General features: G+C 42.1%; 1 protein-coding gene across 1 annotated transcript; it reads left to right on the forward strand.

Annotated features, from left to right (window-relative positions):
• Nucleotides 1–16,085: 16,085 nt before the first annotated feature.
• On the forward strand, nucleotides 16,086–19,052 carry BCL2A1 (BCL2 related protein A1). The gene is made up of 2 exons (XM_005236461.3): nucleotides 16,086–16,674; nucleotides 18,149–19,052. The coding sequence occupies exons 1-2, from the start codon at nucleotides 16,255–16,257 to the stop codon at nucleotides 18,251–18,253; spliced, it is 525 nt and encodes a 174-aa protein (XP_005236518.1). The 5' UTR covers nucleotides 16,086–16,254; the 3' UTR covers nucleotides 18,254–19,052.
• Nucleotides 19,053–21,193: the final 2,141 nt, after the last annotated feature.

Below are 21,193 nucleotides of genomic sequence, written 5' to 3' on the forward strand. Positions count from 1 at the left end.
TGTGTTCTGTGTATGCTCAGACCATCCGTGAATGCATATGCAGTAAGTCTGACTCATCCCCAAATCCTGGATGTGAGTGTATAGGAGCCCCAGGTGGAGATCATGCCAACAGTGCAATAAGGAACATGACTAACACCTATCATATGTAGTTTGTTTTCTCGTCCTTTTTTTCCAAGGGAAGGACCGCATGTCTTGGCAGGTACTATTAGCGCTCTCTTTGTATCCAAGAACGAAAGCTCTAGGAATTGCTTCTAGCACAGGAAGGAGAAGGGGGTGATGCTTGTGATGGCCACCAGGCCCTGAGGGAATTCATTGCTTACTGTGGGATGGGGCTAGTCCCCTGCCCTTACAAGCTCCACTGTCATTTTGCAGAACTGCATTTATCCCAGGATGCGGCTGCCAGCTAGGTGTTTAGTGTGAAGGTCTGGATGATGGGGTATGCCAAGTCCAGCTGTTTGAACATCTTGCTGTAATGCTCAAAATTTATGTCAAGAAAAGAAAAAAGGAGAAGGCCAGGAAGAATGAAATTCAGAATGATATTCAGTCTACCTGTACCAAGCTATGTGAAGGTGAAGAGATTAAATGAATATGCCAAGCCCAAGCCTAGTCCGTGGCTATAGGCTGAAAGTGCAATCTCAGGGGACAGTCCAGCCCAGTATGACTTTCATCCAGCACCAACCCATTGACAGACTTTTTAAAAAGTCTCAGCAAAAGCAATCTATACTTTCTCAAGTAGTTTGGTGTATCTGAGCACTAAGTCATTGCGCTGATGTGAAAAGCAAAACCCTCATTCTAGATGGAAAAGGAAGAATCACTCATTTAATTTCACTAAGTACATTCAGTGACAGCACCAGTATTGCCGATTCTGGTCATTAGGTCTTACAATATTCCGTTTTTCTGAAAACAATAAATTATGTGTAGCTCATGAAAAATGAATGCCTTAAATTTCTAGCCTTAATGGTTGCAAAGAGGTTGAACACCTGAAATGGGTGTGCCTCACAACCTTAGAAAACCCAAAGGCAAATTGAAAATATGCATTTTATTGTTTTTGATCATCCTTGTGATTTTAAGTCATGCATGACATTTCTTGGAGGCCTGACTCACAGCTTTTAAATGTTTATATGGGGCTGCAGCATCCCGTGAAGAATGAAATGCAACTGTAAGAGCTGTACCCAGGTGACAGGTATGGGGCAACCAAGCAAACATGAAGCATTTTGTATTTGCCAGCAATTTTTGTTTCATATTGGTAAACACAAGGAGTCTGATAGTCCTGGTGTTTTACAGGAGCAAAGAAAGCTGAAGAGCAGCAAAGCAAGGGGAGGAAGTATTCCTGCCCAACTTGAAAAATAGGTGAAAGTTGATCCTGAGGAAAAAAATAAACTGAATCTAACTGCTACCGCTGTGTTAATGAACGGTTGGGAAGACAGTGAGGGAAGGCCTATGTTTATATTGCAGAGCTGGTAATAAGGGATTCTTGTTCTCGCCCTGATTCTGCCACTGACTCATCCAGCAGGGTTAGGCCTACTTTGGTTCTCACTTCAGAGCAGATTAGACTTAACTATAGACCCAGCTGCTGTCACATTTACTCATGTTGAGTAACACTTTCTTCCCTGGCAACACTCTTTGTGAAGGAAGAAACTCCACAGTTCACAGAAGGTGAATGACTGAGCCCCGCTGTAGAAACAGAAAACATAGTAAGCATCCGCAGCACAGAGGTGCTCTATGGCTTAGCTGGTTAGGTCTATGCCTAATGCATCTCTTAATTAGTTGAGGCATAGGTAGATACTGGGATCAGTTACTGATCTGCTTCTCTCCAGGCTTTCCTTTAGGAACAAACAAGCAGGAACTGAGGAAGCTTCGGGAGTTGAGATTTGCTCAGCTGGCAAGCCCACTGACTCATCTCGAGTAGCTGGCAAGGTGATGGGGGACCACCTAACCCCTCTTCCATGCTTAACTCCGAGTCAGCAACAGAGAGGGTGAAGAATTCACAATACATTTATGGAGATGCTTCTAAAAATCCTTGTACTTAAGATGCTCTGCTTCAGAACTGAGCTGGGTTTGGAGCCCAGTATGAACCCTGTTTGTGTAAGTTCTGCCAGCCTTGAGCACATACAGCGTACCAGCACCCCAACTCATTAGCAATCACTGACGGCACGACAGCGTGATTCGGTAAAGCCTTCCAGGGAGTTTTACATGTTAAACAAATGTTTGATTGAAAAATAAAGTTTTAGAGTTTAACCAGTTGCACAGATCCCCAGACATCATTTGTTCAGGAAATTATTTGGTTATTGAGTATCATCAGCATTTTAGAGGTGATATATCTGCTTTTGTCAATGCCAGCTGACACTGTGTCATGCCTCCATTCCCCCTTGGAGGCAATCCTTTGTAAAATGGCTGCGGATCTGTTAATAAGACCTAGATTCAAAACTAAATCTCATAGAAACTACATTTGTTATAATTGTATTATCGTGGCTATGTTGTTTAAATAGAAGTGAACTTTTCCCTTGATACCTCCTCGAATTTCAAATAAACTACATGTGGCGTGAATTCAGGGTGATGCCTAATTTATGCTCTTACAGAGGCCCTTACGTTTTTACTTTTGATTTGAAATGTTTCGCATTGTCTTTGCTCAGGGATCTCAAAGAAAACATTGTCTTGCTACACTTTCCAATTCCTAAATTATCCAGTTCACAATTACTGTTATTAGTCTGGTACACAAAAGTCAGGCTGGGCAGCTAAAGATTATCCAGTATTAAACGCACACTTCAGAACTTACAGCTGCCATAAAACCCTCACCTTTATGCTTACTCGCTGAAGAACTTCATGTCCCACTTTTATTGCGCATCCATAACTTACAGCAACATAAAAACACATCATTGTTTTTCTCAATAATTTTGCCATCCTGCTATTTTATGAGCCAGTTGGTTGGTCTGCAAGTACATGTACCAGGTTCTGTATCTTGATGAAGGAACTGGATTATTGCCAAATAAAACAGTCAGACTATTATTATGGCTAATATGCTAGAAGTGTTTGCAATGGGTTTTTAAATAATCCTCTACATTTATGTTGCACCATTCATCCTGAAGAGAACCAAGGTGCTACGGAAGCTGATAACGGCTTTTTTTGCTCATTGCTAAAATGTTAACTGCTGCTATGCTGGAGAAATAGTGACCGTCCTGCACAAACAGCATTAGCGAGTGCAGTAGGCAACGAAGCAAACAGTAATATTGCCACTTGAAATTGCAGGCTAATTACTTGATTTGGAATTTGATGAGGACATAAAAGCTGATATGCTGCTGCTCGTAAAAATATGCCCCAAAGTATTTTTGGGTTGTTTCATCACTTGTGAGTGATGGTACTTCTACCAGCATTAGGTTCCCTGTCATCACGCTTGGCACAGTATTTCCAGCTGGGCTCAGGGACAAGACTGTGACTTGGGCAGTGAAAGCTTCATTTTTAGCAGCACACGAGTTTCTCTCAAATGTTTCCTAAGCAGTCCAGTGACTTGTGAAGCCCAGCTCCCTTTGGCTTAGAACCCAAGCATACGCAGCTTTACTCACTGCAGCCCAAACACATGATACACGTAGGAAGGTGCATGACAGGCAGCCTTCTGCCAGGGATGCGTAGGCACTTTGCTGATGTCTGAGTTGTAATGCAGATAATACCATACGATCTAGCAGACAGTGAGTCTTTCCTAAACGTGGTAGGAGGATATGCAGCATTCTACTGGACTTGGAGAGATGGATCATTAGTGCATTCCCACAGTCTGCTCTCACTTCTGCTTTGGGGCTGGTTCTGCCACATATACTTGGAGGACAAGAAGATCAGAGTTGAATTCAGGGAAGGTGAGAAATTCTTCTGTTATGTAATATTTAAATTTTTTTGTGTTGCTATATGTAGTTATGAAAGGACTTTCTTATTATCTGAAATAGGAGATACAGCTCCTGACAGATTATCCATATCACATTGTTTGTATAACCTATCATTATACGAATAGGACTGCACCACAAGGGAAGACAACTGATCAGACCTTCCCTTCAAAAACTGCTGCCAAAGGCAGATGGGAAGTACCAAACCAGCATACACTGAAGCTGAAATCTTGCTTACGCTGAAGGTAGAGGAAAAATTCACTATAGAAGTAGTGGTTTGTGTCCAAATTGGGTCCAACGCCAAATTCATTGCAAATTAAAGATTACCTAGACCCTACAGCTGAGTGTCATTTTTGAAGCCAGGAGCCCAACTCAGTCAAGAGTTGCCCAGCTGGACTCCTGAGACCTAGGGCAAGAAAGGTGCATTCCCAGTAGCAGGATAAAAGCTGGTTTCGTGGTACAGACTTGTGACAGTGATGCCTTACAGCAAGCACTGATGTCCCAGGACATCTTTATCTTAATACCAGTCTCCTCCCCTCACAGTACTGGGAACAGACGAATTTGCATTGCAGCGCTTTGTTTTCTTGCTGGCTCCCATGCATCAAGCATAGTATGTCAAACAGTTTCAGATGGTGCTTGTTTTCTGTGCTTAACCAAAATCATACAGCAAGTTATTTAGCAGGGTGCACAGGGATTTAGCAGTAGGATTCCCATTAATACAACCAGACATACATGGCTAAATCTCTGCAATAAAATTTCCTTGCACAGAATTGCCTTAATAATCTTTTTAACTTAAATAGTTTGTTCTGTCTATATGGAGATGCTATAGACAAACTGAAGGTAAAGCTTCCCAGACTTTAATCGCTCAGAAGTCAATATTCCCTTTCTTCAGATTCCTCAAGACAGAAGAAACCCTGTGATGTTGCATGGCAAAAGGACAATGTGCCAAATTAAAAGCACTGTAATAGCTGAAACCAATTGCTATCGATCAGTCCTTTGCAGGCTGATAACTCAACTACTGTCTGGAAATAAATTTCTACAGATTCTTTAGGAGTCAACACTGACTGATGCAATCATTTACCCACGATAACAAGGGATAGCCTGGGCTGACTCAGCATTCTTCTTAATTTAAATATGCCAGCAGGTACCAAAATCTCAGACTTTAATGAAGGGGGTATGGGGACTAGAGACATCAACATTAGTTTGTGTAGTGTTAAAGATGACAGAATGTCTTGTCACCATATCCTAACTCATGGTCAGAAATACACCACCAGTGGAGGTGTTTAGCTGTAACAGTGAACTTTTTACCTATGATTTTGGTTGTTTAACCACTGAACTTGCTGCAAGACATACCAGTGATGCAGAACAAACTTTCACTGAATGTCAAACAGGTACCTCAGGGTAGAAAGACAGTTTACAACATTAGTGCAGCACCATTCCAATAGCTCCAGATTCATATGCAAGAATCATCTGCTGAAGGCTCTGATGGACAAGTGGGACTGATTTACAGTAAGGCAGCAAGAGAGATTTGCCTCTGCTATAGGGGTGGCTCGGCTCTTACATCACAGCTACTGCAGCGCTCCAAACTGAGACCCAGGGTATCAAGGACCGCTGAAACTGGTGTTTGTCCACCTTGATCTGCTGAGCACCAGGATGCAGCGGATCAGATTCTGCTTGATGAATAGTCGAGCCGTCTTTGCAGGAGAAGCAGAACAGGGGGAGGGAATGACTTCTGGGAGAAGGAACCCAACAGATGTTGCAAGGTAAGTCACCAGCACGTGTGAATCAAAGCACTCACTTGGGATTGTTGGATCCCTGCAAAACTATTAAAAGAAATGAAAGGACAAAGCTGTGGGGGATTTGTCTGGCTAGGAGAGCCTCTCTTAGCTCAGAGTTACGAGTTACACACCAGAAAGGGCTAATTGAAATTCTGTGGTTTGTGTTATCAAAGAGGGCAGACTAGATGATCCGATTCAAATAGCCATACATTTACCAGAGGGAAGGAACCTGTTTTGACCTTATTCACATCCCATTGCAACCTGGCTAGTGTAAATATAAAGCAGAGGTAAAACACTACCAGGTCATGGCTGCAGCACCTACCTGGAGAAATGACTACATGGGCTACAGGGCAACTGACCTAGAGCACAACCCCTTTTTATGGCTGGTGGCTGAGAAATAAATATTGTATTTTTGCTTGTAAACTGAGCACATTTGGTCTGGACTCAGTGAGAGCCAATAATCCTGTGGCTTGGAAGTGATATTTTTACTGAGTCACTTTTCATAGCAGAACACCACTTTTGGTGTATTATTGGGGTTGTAAATGTTTGTCTCGGCACTCTTATCTTGTTAATATCACCAGGAATCAGGGACTATGTTTGCTAAAACTGAACCCTATTCCAGAGCATGAGCTTCTGGACGACACTCTGTTATCCAGCCCCGCTTCCTCAGAAGGTGACAGAAGTGTTCATAACTCTTTAGAATTGAGATGGCAGCTTTACAGGTTGGATCCTGCAGCTGCATGCTACCTCTGTCCACCCAGGAGGATGGAACTTACACATGTGCATGTGAGGCTGAAGGACAGGGCTTTAAACCTGCAGAAACGAAGAAAAAGGATTGGATCACATGGATGCCTTAAGATGAAAACAATGTCTCAAAGAGATACAATAACCAGAGACCCCCAATGCACCTGAAACGCCTCCAGGTTTCACAAGAGGCCATGGTTAATGTAGAGAGCATTGTCTGGCAACAAATTACTACAATAAATCCCCAGTTATTTTCTTTGTTGGATATCCAGTTGGACACCACAAACAGGAAACCTGACTAAATCATGCCTATTGTGCTTTTAACTTTTAAGGGAGATTAGTTTCCATTAGATTACAAGTTAATTAACTATACATGTAGTTTGTCATTATTACAATTATTTCAAATTTTCCATTTCTAAAGTATTAAATACCGACAAAACTATTTCTTATTTTAAACATGAGATTTTTACCCTTTTATGAAAGCTATAATTTTAAAATATTTTGGATAGCTACACAACAAATGAATTCAGTACACTGAACACTAAAGTATCTGACCATGGCTGAATAGGGATCTAGTCACAAATTGACTATCCGGAAAAAGTGATTGGCAAATAACAAAAAACAGACTACAAAAGAAATGTTGTTCTACACCAGTTTCTCAATTATACAAAATTAGCTTCTATCTAAGTGGTTAAGCAGAAAAAATGTTTTCAGGAGCAAGTACCTTGGATCAAAGATCAATGCACAGGAAAACAAATTGCCTCAGACTGTGGTAACACAGTTTAATAGAATAATTTTAGAGCTAGCAAGCCATACTGGGAAAGAAAAGTGATTTGATAAGATCAACTTGATAAAACTGTCTTTCAGATTGCCTCACAAACACTAAATCTTTGATGACTTAACCAAAACATATGCCCAAAGAATTATGAGCTCTACATCTTTGGCACCTCTAAGGCAGATCTATGTTAGGTACAGTGTCATGTGGGAGAAAAAAGGAATTCAAGAGGTATACACACAGAGAGATACATCAAATGCCAAACCCAGTATCTCACTCTATAACATGCTACATTATGTGTTAAAACTGGCACCCAGGCCTGGCTGAGATCAAGGTCACAGCATGCTAGCTGCTGCACAAATAAACAGCTCCACGGACTTCCAACAAAGGATAGAAGAAAACAAATATTAGGGCTCTGACTCACACACAGATGGCAAATGACTGGAGCGATGCGCCTTTGAGTCAGCTCTTACCTGCTTCAGCTCCATTTGGCTTGTGGCCACAGACTTGTCATCATCAGTAGCCTGGGCTAAGACATCCCAGTACAACCTGGGCCAGCTGAGGCACACATGTAAACTCCCTATAACGTAGGGCTAAATACAGGCAAAACACACACACACCTGAATGTAATTTCCTCTATTTTACAAGTGGGGAACTGAGTCAGAGAGAGACCAGGAGTTTTCTCAAGGTCATATAGGAAAGCTGTGGTATAAGTAGAAAATGAAGTTGTGTTTGCTGAATCAGCAAATCTTTCGGGGAAACCCACCCAACAGATGGGGAAACCAAAACTCAGAGACTCGAAGGGGTCTGCCAAGCCATAGGACTACCACGTTTGATGCTGAGCTCTATGGCTCTAGATGTTGTGGCTTGCCACCTTTTGTAGAGGGCACTGGTCCCTGCCATGCATCCAGCTAAAGGACTCAGCTGTACTCAAGTGAGACAGCATCTCTCAATCCCCTGCAGGCAGCCAGAAAAATGAACTCCCTCTGGAACTGCAGTGGCTATTTATTAGCTCGGGAGTATAAGGGAGGGATGTAAAGCAAACTAATTACGTTTGGTGGGGGCTTTTGGGATCCGAGTTCTGAGTTGCAAAATAGATTGGGAATAGCTGTTTATTGTCAAGCCTCCAAAAGGAGATTAAGGGCAAAGGAGAAACAAGGATGTTGCTATCATTTACGTTGCTTGAGCACTGGCCATTGGAAGTGTGTTTCTCATTGAGTGATTAACAGTTAGCCAGCACAAAGAGCAAATATAAACCTTGTCTAACTCAGTGAATCCCATTCTCTCTGGTCTTCCTGCATTAAATTATGTGAAACCAGCTGTTTTATTTACTGTTACTCCTTAATATTGTTAGTCTGCTGTGATGTCATGTTTCAAAATCAGGAATAATGAAGAAAACATATGAGATGTTTAACTAAAGTTCTTTTCTCTTGAAAATCAATAACTTTAGGCTTCATTTAGCTCCCTGTAGATAGATTCACATCCCTGCACAGATGAAGTTACTAAAATCAATAGAGCTTCGCTGAGGCACTGGGGGTCAGTCTGTGCAGAGCTCCTCTGACTTCATGAGCAAAGCACTCGCTGCTGGGTCCAAGCTTCCATCTGCATTTGGGTTCAAAAAGGTTTCTCAGCTCTAGAATACACTCTGAAAGCCCTTGATTAAGTCATTATGATGCATAATTCCCTGGCATGCCAAGAATCTAGTCCCAAATTGATACAAAGGCAAGTCTGCTAAGGATGAATGGGTATTCTGGGGTTTTATTGTGAAAACTCAGAATTACATACACCCAACTGCTGGTACGGAGTTTGCTTGCTGTTGCTACTGATAGCCATTAAAATGCCTCACAGATTAAATGCAATCATCCTCACTGTTGCCCAATGAAAGACCATCACTGTCCCAGTCCTGCTGTTTTGTGAAGCCACTGGGCTTTGTGTCGGCTCAGCACTTCTCCCCACGCTCAATGAGCTGGGGCAGGAAACCTCCTGGCTTTAATGGGTGAAGCACCCAGCACAACACGCTCCCTACTCCTGACTGGGGCATTTAGGTGTTGTTTTATTACCTATACCAGTCAGCACAAATAACTAAATGCTCTCTGCATTGAGATTATTTGAAAGGGTCTAAAAGAATTCAGCTTTCTGAAAGGCACAGCATTTTAGTGCCTGAGCACGCACCCGTCTTAGCATCATTACTAACACGCTTACAGGCTTAATTCCCTAGATGAACCGGGGGCTCTATACACAGCCATTGCAATGAAGTGATGGGCAAATGTAATTCAAAGCACAGAGCACTGTAAAATTACATGATTAAAAAAGGAGCTCAAAAGCAAATTTCTTTCTGCTTAGGTTAAAGAATGGCAGTAGGTTTGGATAACTAGTATGGTAGCATCAGCTCCCTTCACACTTACTTAATGGGACATCATTTCACTTAAAAAGATTGAGGGGATAGTATGACATGCTCAGACAGCACAGCGACAAACGTGGTATAAATACCTGGGGAGACAGATTAGTTAGCTATTTCTGCTCACAGCCTTCTCCTAGGAGCACAGAAATGCCATCTCAGCATGCTTTTTTGGAGGATCAGAATATCATAATAAACACAAGGATAAAAACATACCATGGGAGCTACAGCTAATTTCTTGCTATAATTTGCAGCAATTTGCACATAATCATTGTGGGTTTGAAAATTCTGCACAGTGCCAACAGCAGAGTGTCTGCTGAAATGGTGCAAATCAGAATAAGAAATGCAGTTTGGTTTATAAAACCCTCCAGAAGGGTGGTTTGGGATATTAGGCTCCCAAGTCCTTCCTTGCAGTTGGCTTATGCAGGAGATTTTATTCCACCACATGCAGTTCAGTTTCTTAGGCTATAGGCAGAATGAACGAGTTTCATACCAACTGCTTTTTGACTTCAGAAAAGTCCTACCAAACAGCAATGTAGTCTGTGTCTTCCTCATATATTAGATAAAGGGCTTTTTATTTTTTTTTTTAAAAAAAAAGCTATAAATAGTAGACACTAGCACTGTGTATTTCATGCAAATACACATTTGAGAAGGTAATAAAATTGTAATTTTACTGAATTAGGGTTCAGAAATGTGTTTTAATATAAATATTTATTTCCAGCATATGAAAATTACTGAGATCACATTACAAATTAATTTCCTTAAACATATTTTCTATTCAAAGATCTGGATTGATTATAACAGAGGAAACCATCTCTACACTATACATATGCATTTTTGTTCATTTTTATAACTTAAAATAATTCAAAGCAATTTGAAAGGGGAATAAAAACAAATGTGCCCCCAGACTGGAACCCTGCATATAAAACAAAATAAAGATGAGTTATGAACCTTCATATGAGTTATGAAGAGTGATTTATATTAGAAATACTAGTGTTGCTACAACCCTCTTTTATAGGGTCATCAACAGAGGGGATATTGTAAAAGGGGGGGGTAAAATGATTTATTAAAAGAATACATTATATTCTATGAGAAAGTTATTTAATCTATGAATCACTACCACTTGACCCAGCGCAAGGGTTTCCAGTAGTAACAGTAGCAGATGCAGGGCCGGATTAAATGAGGGAGAAGCACAGAAGGAAGCATGCTGCTGGGAGGGCTGGTGCTGAGGACTGCAAACCTCTAAGGCATCCAGGTAAATCACACCTGGTGAAGTGAGCTTGCATCTTGAAGCAATTTATTTTAAAAACATGAGATACGTAAGCTTCCCTTGGAAAATCAAATAGTGAAGAATATAAAAGCATGCCTGACTTTAAACTGCTCTATTGAATAGCTGCAATTTTTTTTTGAAGGTACCTAAAGGAACTAGGCACCTATATCCTATTCATGCTCAGTGGGAAATCTTCACCTAAATCCTGTTCATATTTTGAAACTCTCACCCAGTGGGACTCTGTATGCTAAATATGAAATGCTGTTTTGCAGATTTTGAGTATCACCACCACTTAAAGTAGCTTTAAAGAAATGGTGCAGCTGATGTTGAATGCCTGTCTCTCCTGATGGCATTATGTCTTCTGAAGACACAGATCTGAACCAAAGCTGTACATCAGTATACAGATGGGCTTTGCACATGTCCACGTTGCACCTGCCACAGCAGAATGAGCCCACAGTCAAGACCACCCTTGACCAGTGGGTGTGAGGGACACACAGTTTAGGTTATCATATTGAGGCAGGAGCTCCTGACTTCTTATTTCATGAACACTCACAAAGACTTTTTTTTTTTTAACCTTCTCGAGCAAGTATTTTCAGCAACGAAGCTGGCTCCAGCAGACAGCGTTTCTGCTGGCATCTGCAAAATCTTGCAAAGCTTCTACCAAGACTACTTGTTCATGCTGCATTGTCAGGGAAGCTTAGGGAGCCACACGTGTCTATGGCTCGCTGCTGACAACTATGACTACTTGTTCAAATTCTCCTAATCCTAGATAAACACTTGGAAAGGCTTATGAGAATGTAGAACATGTGTCTACACACATGTATATGATGACACATGGCACATGCATAGTGGAGCAGTGTGTTTGGCTGCCCTCTTGGCTCATGATGATGAGAGGAGCTGGGATCCATAAGAAGCCACGTTGAGATGAGTTACCAGAGGAAATGACAGGGCAGCAGCTGAACCCTGAGTAACACAGTAACCTGGCCCTTCCTATAGTCCCCTTATGTCACTGGAGTGCTATAAAGCAGTCACAAGGTGAGCAGAATGGCCTTTCAGAGAATTCTTCTCATGCTTGGGCCATGGACAGCCACGGTGTGCATCTTCATATGATCCATCCTCCCAGCCTTTGCTGTGTGGTATTTTGGGAGCAGGAGAGAGCTTATGCCATATTGCTCAGCCCCTGGTCATTCTGGACTGCAGCACTGCTCAACAGTAAGCTGGAGTAGCTACTCGCTTTAGTTTATGCTGGGGATCACTTTAGCTCTCCAACCGGCCCAGAATACCTCAGCTGGCACAGAAGATGCAAAAAGAGCGACACCTTCCTGTCCTTCCTGGAGATTGTCTTATGTGTCTCTGAGACACCCAGAATATATGTCTGAATATAGAGAATATGGCTCTAAGCCTCTCTTCCAATCGCCGCAGATTTTCAGACCCAGGATCCTGCTGTTTTGTCTCCATCCTAGAAACATTAGGAGCTGGGCTGAAGCGTTTCAGAACGAACTGCTCCCAAAACTTCTTATGGAGATGGCCTTTCCAGGCTTTGGACAGGAGACTTGGTGCTGGTGGAATTCTTCGGGAAACACAATATCATGATTGATTTAGCTCATTGCCGGGGCTGGGTCCTAAACCCTGTTGTATTTTAGCGCGCCCTCCGTGCTGCAGCGCGGCCGGCTGCGACTAGGTGGCAGCACTCCACTGGGCAAACCGAGCCTCTGCCGCGCGGCCAGCCCACCGCCTCGGCTCCGGAAAGCCAGCTTGCATATTCCAATTTATAGGAAAGCAGAGGGTAAATAAAAGTCACCAAAACCTCCTGAAGTCTTATATCAGGGCTGTGCAGGACAGATGGAAAGTTACAAGTGTACCGAGCCATTCTTTTGCAATGAAGACCAATACCACGCAAAAATAACCCTGGTTTGGACATCAAAACAGGAAGAAAACCAGAAAAAAAACATGCAATAATTTTCTCAAGGCCTCAGACTGTTCCTCCAGACAAAGCTCACCGTTCCCACATTCACCTGGAACTGGAACAGCTCTGGCAAGGCAGATGCAGCATGAATAGCTCAACAAAGCTTTTGTCATTTTGGCTTAGTTTTGTCTCAAACACGGTGAATAACATCGTCTCTCACAAGTCAATTTTATGAGGATCTGTCAACTCAGTTCCCATCTGCTCTGGAAAATAAGCCTTTTCATGTTAGGGTAGGATGTGGAGTCAAATCCACAGAGTAAAGATTTAAATTAAAGTATTTGAAGCCCCTTGCTATTGCCAGGTAGCCTGTTTCTGTTTCAAGCCTTTTATTAACACTTACAATTTATCAAAGACAAAGTATATACAGCAAAGAGGAAAATAAGGAAGAAGCAGTGCAGTGTATGAGAATGCAGTCTATGCAGCACTGAGGAGACAGAGCAAGTAGGAAGAAAAGCAGAGATTCATTAAGTTGTAAGTATTCATTTACAACAACAAAATGTGAATAAAGTCTGGTAGGAGAAAGGAAGGTGCTGCCTAATGTAGGGAATGAGAATCAGAGTGTTAGAGTGGCACGACACAGGCAAGAGATCCCAAAGCTGATTTCTTACAGCGCTCAGAGTTGACCATTCAAGCTTGGGAAGACCGGGCTGTGCACTCTGGGCTGACCCTTTACGTGTCTCTATAGACCAACAAACTGTCATTGCTACTAGACATCCAACACTTGGAACCGCACCCCCCCGACGCATGCCATTGAAAAGCAAATGTGTCTAACATTGAAGTAGATAGAGCTGGGGCAGCTCCAAGAGCTATATCCTGAGCTGTGGTCACCCGTGTCACGCCTTGCTGAGATGTCTACTCAGAGCTGCCACGCTCTTCTGGGAGCCGAGCACTGTGCTTCACCTTGCAGCCCTCTAAGAGATCAAGAGACTGTAAGTGGCAGCATTTGCACCAAAATTGCCATGGCATTAACATTGATTGCTTTCAATAACGGTGACATATTCATAGCCTTATTTCATCACTCTCCTCAGAAACCTAAACGCTCCACTAATGAAGAAATACCTGCTTCTGCCTGTGCTCTGCCACTGTAGATGGTGAAGAAAACAAAACTTGTCTCCTTAGGTATTGTTCACTGCTCTCACATTCAACTATTACTTACATTCACAAAGACCACAACAAGCTCGTCATTTATCAGTGATTAAGGGAGTCAGGAGTGATCTGTAACTTCGCAGACTGTGCTATATGGTAAAAGGATTCCTGTGATTTTCCTCGAGTACCTCTCTTAGCCCTGTTTGTAGCAAGCATCTGACAGGAGGGAAGCGGTCTGGATAGAGCAATGCCTTCCCTCTGCCCCAGAAATTTCTGCCCAGATTTAGCTGAGTTGGGAAGAGTTAAGGACTGTCACATGCTTTTTGTTTGTTTGTTTGTTTGCATTCCTCATAAAATGTTGGCAGTTTGCTGAAATCACTGAACATAACAAAGGCAAAGCCAGCCTAACAGCTCTGCCAGAGCAGCAGCTGCAGGTATTGGATAGAGGACACCTCTGAACTTTCAAAATGAGCTTTGGTGAGAATGTTTATGTGTGTGGAGGAAGGGAGAGCTAGCATCCCACCCTCAGCCCATTTCCAGTTCTAGCACCGCATCCCTCCCTGGAGGTAACCTCTAACATGAGAGCTTTTCCCAGCTCAGCACTGCCCTCCTAAACCCATTCTCTCCCGAAGGTGAACACAGCACCAAGCCACCTCTTTCTTTGCTTCCAAGAGAAAGTGAGGGAAATAGTTCCCTGAATCACTGAAATGACTGAAGTCTGTGCTGCGCTGGTGATAGCTTGAGGTTTCAAACTCTGCTGTGCACGGACCAGTACTGTGTCATTCTGAGCCAGACTTACCACATACAGAGGAAAAAACTGAGAAGGAAATGGAAACTACCCCGAGCTACTCAAAGGGTTTCTGCAAAACTGTGATGTCAGAGCAGCAGCATACACATGGGGGGGGGGGGGGGGGGGGGCGGGGAGGGGTGTGTGTGTGTAGCTAGGATTAGCAATATGCTGACACCCGAGCTGTATCACACTCTACATATGTTTTGCTCCAGTACAATTAGGTGTCAGTGCTATCCTGACATTTCAGACTCAAGCCCTGTGCATGAAGCTTTGCTCGTCTTCCGTAGATCTGAGCATCAGGCAGCACCCGGGACTGGAAACAGGCTCGCTGCCATCCCTGGAGCAAAGAAGAGCTGTTGGTGTGTGGCGCTGGGGATGGCTTTTGCTTTCAGAGAAGGAAAAGGTCTGAATCAGAGGTGGCTAAGAAGCACAGGGATGAAGAAAGCAGGATGGCGAAAGAAAGGGATCTCCAAACATCACATAACTTGCTGCTCTGACACATCCTGACCCTTTAGCAAGATTAGGTTGCCTCAGGAGAAGAGCTTTATAAGGGAAGACTGGGCTGGACACACCTGCCCCTTCTGCAAAAAAAATAAATGCTTGACTGAAAATTTGAATCTAAGAGCAGTTGTGGTAGGTATCATGATACTTCGTTACCTGTCATGAAAGAGTCAGATGGTATCACACATCACTAGCTTGGCCCTGTATTTCCATCCCATGTTCTGACATGCTGACTGCATTAGCATTGTCTTTTATACTAATAATGTCTTTTTACCATAGAAGTCCCTGTGGGGGAAAGAAATCTTTGAAGCTACCCATTCAAATCTTCAAAGAAGGGCCTTGAGGAGCACTCACCGAGAGAGTGTGGGAAAGTCTGGAATAGGGATAATGCTACAAAGCTGGGTTTCCCCCTTTTCCATCCGTATTTGTACCACTGTGTTCCCACTTTTTGCAGTTGTGCAAAGCTCCCTGCGTGCTGAAGAAAGTTTATCCATTCTTCCATCCCATTGGAAATGTCTACCAGTTTCTTCAAAGAGTTGTGCACCAGAAATAACCCATTAACCTGCAACACAGATTAGTCCCTGGCAATGAAGAGACTGGCGGGGGGCGGGGGGCTGCACGCTCCTATAGCATACACTTTTTGGGCACTTTTTTTAAGCCAAACGCCTAACCTTTGCTAGCATACACCATCTGCAGCATTTTGCAAGCCAAATACCAAACCTTTGCTACTGTTACATAGCAAAAGTCCCTAGGAAATGCCAATTTATACTGGTAAAGAATGTGGTGAAAGCTGGTAGATTTTAGTTGTGGAACCATACTATTCAGAGAAATAATAAATCACTCAAGAAGTCATGTTTCCTCCCCTTGAGCAGACACTTTTTCTTTCATTTCCGCTGTGACATATTCCACAGCCCACACAATCATTAAGTTACTAGGTTTTTACAGGAACTTCTGTGGTAAAAGCAAAAAAATTCCATCAAAAGCAGATGATACAAAGCTGCGTGCATGTCCTGTGGCTGCTCATTACTGACCCCGATTAAGAGCAGTGCACTGACTGCTCTCCGCATTTTGTTCTAAATGGGAACTGCGGAGTTCTATTACGTTTATTACTTAGCTCAAGATTATCTGCAGTATGTGCTTCAAGAATCACATCTTGGACCAGCCCAAACCAGGGTTGCTCATGTCTTGCGAAATATTGCATCTTCGCTGCAAGATCAAACCGAGGAGGCTCTCAAACCATTCTTAGACAAGATTGATATTACCTCTGTAGCTGTTGCCAAGAGAATTTTCAATGGTGTCATGGAAGAAAAATTTGCTGATGGAAATACTAACTGGGGACGAATTATGACCATATTTACGTTTGGAGGTCTTCTCACTAAGAAGCTTCAAGAGCATGGAGTTCAGCTCACTGGAGAGGAGAAGGAGCAGATTTCTTATTTCATCACAGAGTACATAATAAACAACAAAGCTGAATGGATAGATGCGAACGGTGGCTGGGTAAGTTTCTCATTTTCCACCAAAGTCTAGATTAGGAGATTTTGTTTAAAGGAAACTATTGTTACAGACACTGTCAAAAACATTTCATTTGGGGTTTTATTTGGTGGATTAATATTTGACATCTGGAATGTCTCCTTGAGACTTACAGTGAAAGCTGTGCTTCTGCTTTAAATAGAACAATGCTAAAAAACAACTTTCTTTTTAAAAAGGCACTTTCTGTACCTGTAACAGACAAAACCCTAGAGTTAGTTTGGAATGATAAGATCATAAAATAATTCAGGTTAAGAAAGACCTCAGGAAATCATCTGGTCCAGCCTCCTGCTCAAAGTACGTTAAACTGTGCATGCCATGACATTTCCCATTATTAAATCTAAAACTAAGTGACGCCCTAAGGTTAGTGCAGCAGTTTTGCTTCCATAGAGGAGCTGGTCCAAAAATACTGAAGTTCAAGGTAAGGGAAGAATACACAGCTGTGATCCTCACAGCTGAAGTCAGTAATTTTGCTGTGGATTTCAGCAAAGCCTTTATTTAATCCCCCAAACCAGTTTTACCTGAACAAATTTACAAGTAAATGCAATTGGGGTTAAATCTTTTGTTTGGACTGAGACAGTCCTAGAGCTTCGATCTATCAATGGTCAATGCTCAGAAAAGCATTTGTCAATATGTGGATTATTTTCCCAAGCTGTCAAAATCCCCTTCTGCCAGTGGGAGGGGAGGTCTCTTTTGCTTTGCGGAGTTTCATCACACAAGTATGTTTTTATTTTGTAGTTAGGGGAAGCTGAGAATCAATGACATTGGTGTCAGTTATTTCCCTGGTACTTTTTCCTTTACCTATATGTAAATGTTACTTTCTTTTTCCACTCCCCCTCTCATCCCACTTCTCTTATATTTCCTATTTGCTATTACTTTTTTTCCCTCATTTGTTTCCTAGTGTCTTGCTCTTCCTTTTTTTTTTTGCTTCTGTTGATCCTTCTCTGTCTAGTAGCAGTAAAAAAACGTGATGGTGAAGTCATGGACCCTCGATGCATCAGATTTACTGTAAAGGCTTCTCTCTTCATCTCTTTCAAAGAGTCAATTTTATTTAAGAGAAGTATCAACTCCTGGCAACATCCTGTCATAATACCTGGCTCATCATAGTAGAATAAGGAGGCTTGAAGGAAGGTATTTCTATGTTATGCATCAGAAACATAGTACTTGTATCTTCCTTGAAGATGGGGGCTCAGATGATACAGTTCATTTTCTGTTTACACAGGGAGGGCACAGTCTTGACGTGGAGATAAAACATTCAGCAAGGTGCAGCTATGCTCAGCTACTGTTTTTAAAGCCCTATTCATCTCTTGGAGGTAGAGCTCTGAAAACCTGTCCCTCTATGCACAGTGATGCAGCACTGTTTGTCTGATACTAGCAGAGTGGTGCATTTTTCCTAAACATGCTATTTTTTAAGCCGTTCCTAACTGTATGTTCTTTTCCATAGGAAAATGGCTTCCTAACGAAGTTTGAAAGAAGATCACTACTATCTTTCTCCAAAATTACAGCCATGTTCATAGCTGTTTTTAGCTTGTTCAGAGAGTACTACTAAAATAAATGGACCTGCCATTCATGTAGTATCTAGATACTGCCACAAGCTTCATTGCTAAGCTTTCCTCCAAGCAATATTGCTGAGAAAGTATTTTTCCTCCATAATTTGTTTTTAATTTATTTGTATTTATTTTTACTAAATACCATGTTTAACATGCTATCCAAACTGCCAAACCTGAAGGTAAGGTCCCTCCAAAGAGGAATCAACACAGCATCATGCAGCAATTCAAGTCAACCTTTCCAGGACGGACTGCTTCAGGAGAGAGATCTTTCTCCACACCCAGACAGCTCTTGGAATCTCTGTTGCACCTCCATGAAAGGATGTTGTTTTACTGAAATACAATCCAATGGGTTAAGAAACAAGTTTTAATGTCATTTGTTTTGTAAATGAAATACTACTGTAATGCATGTTATTGCAATCTTTGTATAAGCAAGGGGTGATGGGGGTGGGGATTTCTGCAAAGAAAAAGGAAAAGCAAATTCCAACATAAAAGTGGGCACAAGTTACTGACACAGACTAATCAGTTTTTATGGGAAGAACAATTTGTGGAAGCTAGCAACTTAATAATGTGCACTCACTTACTGTTAATGCAATGGTACGTGTTTCTTTGTTGTATTTTTTTAATTGCTCATATCTACAGTGAATGTTCTTTCAGATGTGTCATGTAGTCATTTGGCTGAACTTCTTTTAAACTAGATGTTTTAAAATAGGCAAGCACAAAATATTTTTAAATGAGAAATTTGTGTAAATACACTAATATTTTTGAAAAATACATTAAAATATGTATTTTGAAGTGTTATGATTGGTCCCATTTCTTTCAGAAAAATTGGAAGATGGGAAAAGGCCTACCGGAGTAAGACAACTTTTAGAAAAGCTATCACAGTGCTACTGCAGAATCCAAGCAGTATACAGGCTTGACCTGAAGTCCATGGATGTCAAGACTTTAATTTCCCGTTGTACATCTTAAGTATTACCTGGTAGTTTGTATAAGAAACAGACAGCTTCTAACAAAATAAATTAACTGGATCAGATCTGATGACAGTAATTAGCGTTTTGGGATACACTGCAAAACAGCAAATTCACGAGTAGGACCTAGCAGACTTCCAGGATTTCATAGACTGGGAAACTACTGTTTTGACTCAAATTCCATTTGCTTTCAAAGGTTAAACAGTACTTCTTTGAGAATTCATTCTGGAAGGGTTTTCTTTAGCTGTAGTGACTCTCCTACATTAAGGAACTAAGGCTGGGTCTAACCATTCTTCTTTTGTAGACGTGCTGGGAGGTGAACCAAACTGAGGCAGCCATTGCCTGTGGCACACAACAGCATTATTCTCCGAGACAAATCCTCCAGACAATCAAGGCTTTATGATACCAGCAGAATGAAGCTGCCTCCTTCTGGTAATGGGTTCTCCATCTTTCATCCTTCTAGTAATGGGTTCTCAGTCTTTCATTTTGACATAAGAGATTTTTTACAGTAAGAACAATCATTTACTGGAACAACCTCCACAGGGACTGCAGTAGAGCCCCTGTCACTGGAGGTTTTCAAGATGTGATTAAACAGAATGCTGGAGAGTTTCTAGGCTCCCTTTCCCATGAAAGGCTGCACCAGATGATCTTTCGAGATCCCTTCCAATCAGGTCTGTTCTGTGATTCTATGGTCTAATTTGGTGGGTTTAACTACAGAACACAGATGTTAACATTTGCTAGAACCTGCAGTGCACCTTCTCCCCCTCTCTGCACAGCCCCCCCCCCCCCCCGCCCGCAATAAAAACAAGAAAGATTATTTAGCATGTATAGCAGGACTTTTGAGATAAACTTTGTTGCTGTTGAGGAAGACATGGCAGCATCCTGAGGGCAAGGAGCAGCTAAAGGAAAATGCCCACCTCCAGAACATCTATGGAAGTGTCAGAAATACATTGCAAAACATATTTTGACATATATTTATTTATTTGCAAAGTCTTCACTATAAGAACGGTAATTCTCGGTTCCTTTTTGTGCACTACTGTCTGCACATATTGTAGTGGCTAACACCAGTCTATTAATACCACATTAACTTCCTTTTACACTAAGCTAGTAACCTATTTTACACTGGGGAGAACAATTTTTAAATTAAATATAAAAGGCTAACCTAGCCTTTTGAAATTCTAGGTGACGCAATAACTTTGGAACTTGCTTTCATGGTAAAGCCTGGGTTTAAACAAAAGAAGCCTTGATTAGTAAATGTCCAGTGGGCTCCAGTTTATCTTCCCCAGGACAAAACCTCCATTTGCTCTGCATCTATGAGCAAGAAAAGCAGTGATGAGATGTATCACCCCAGTTCTAAACATAATAAAATACCCGAAAACAACAGGACTATTAGCTAAGTCTCATAAAGTAGTATAGATATGCTTTGTTGCCTGTCACGGAGTTATCTGTACATGACACTGAGTGGCATCCCAGGTCGCAGGACACAGCTGTTTAAGGGGTCCTTACAGCTGTAAGGTGATACACAGGACAGCATCATCTGCTTCTAGAGCAAAATATGAGGTCAAAGAGCTGCGGAGGGGACAGCTGACGGCTTCATCAGTGCACACAGTAGCTAAATTGAGATGTCATCAAATGCCATGTAGAAGAGATTTATGAAACTCTTCTACAGAAACGTCCCTTTCTGCACTTAAAGGTGGGTTGGATCATTAAATGTGTCGAAAAGGAGCCTCAGTGTCTCCCTTCGAACGTGGCTATGCCCTGCCACAGGCCTTGCGCTCACAGCAGCTCCCTCACGGCCCAGGCCCACGGCTGAGGCCGCAGGGATGTGAAACCCTTCAGTAGACGGTGGTGAAATATCCCGCCGAAATGTAATTTCCCTTTCTACAGCAAAATTAGGAAAGGGGAAATTCCTTGTCATCCACGCCGGACAAAAATACCGCCACGGCTGGGCCTTGCCGTGGGGGCGGCTGGGAC

The sequence above is a fragment of the Falco peregrinus genome, chromosome 1, assembly GCF_023634155.1.
Source record: "Falco peregrinus isolate bFalPer1 chromosome 1, bFalPer1.pri, whole genome shotgun sequence".
Taxonomy (NCBI): domain Eukaryota; kingdom Metazoa; phylum Chordata; class Aves; order Falconiformes; family Falconidae; genus Falco; species Falco peregrinus.

Coding starts and splice junctions, on each gene's coding strand:
- BCL2A1 (XM_005236461.3), top strand. CDS start 16,255: ATGGGAACTGCGGAGTTCTATTACGTTTATTACTTAGCTCAAGATTAT. Junction 16,675..18,148: donor TAGATGCGAACGGTGGCTGG/GTAAGTTTCTCA, acceptor TCTTTTCCATAG/GAAAATGGCTTCCTAACGAA.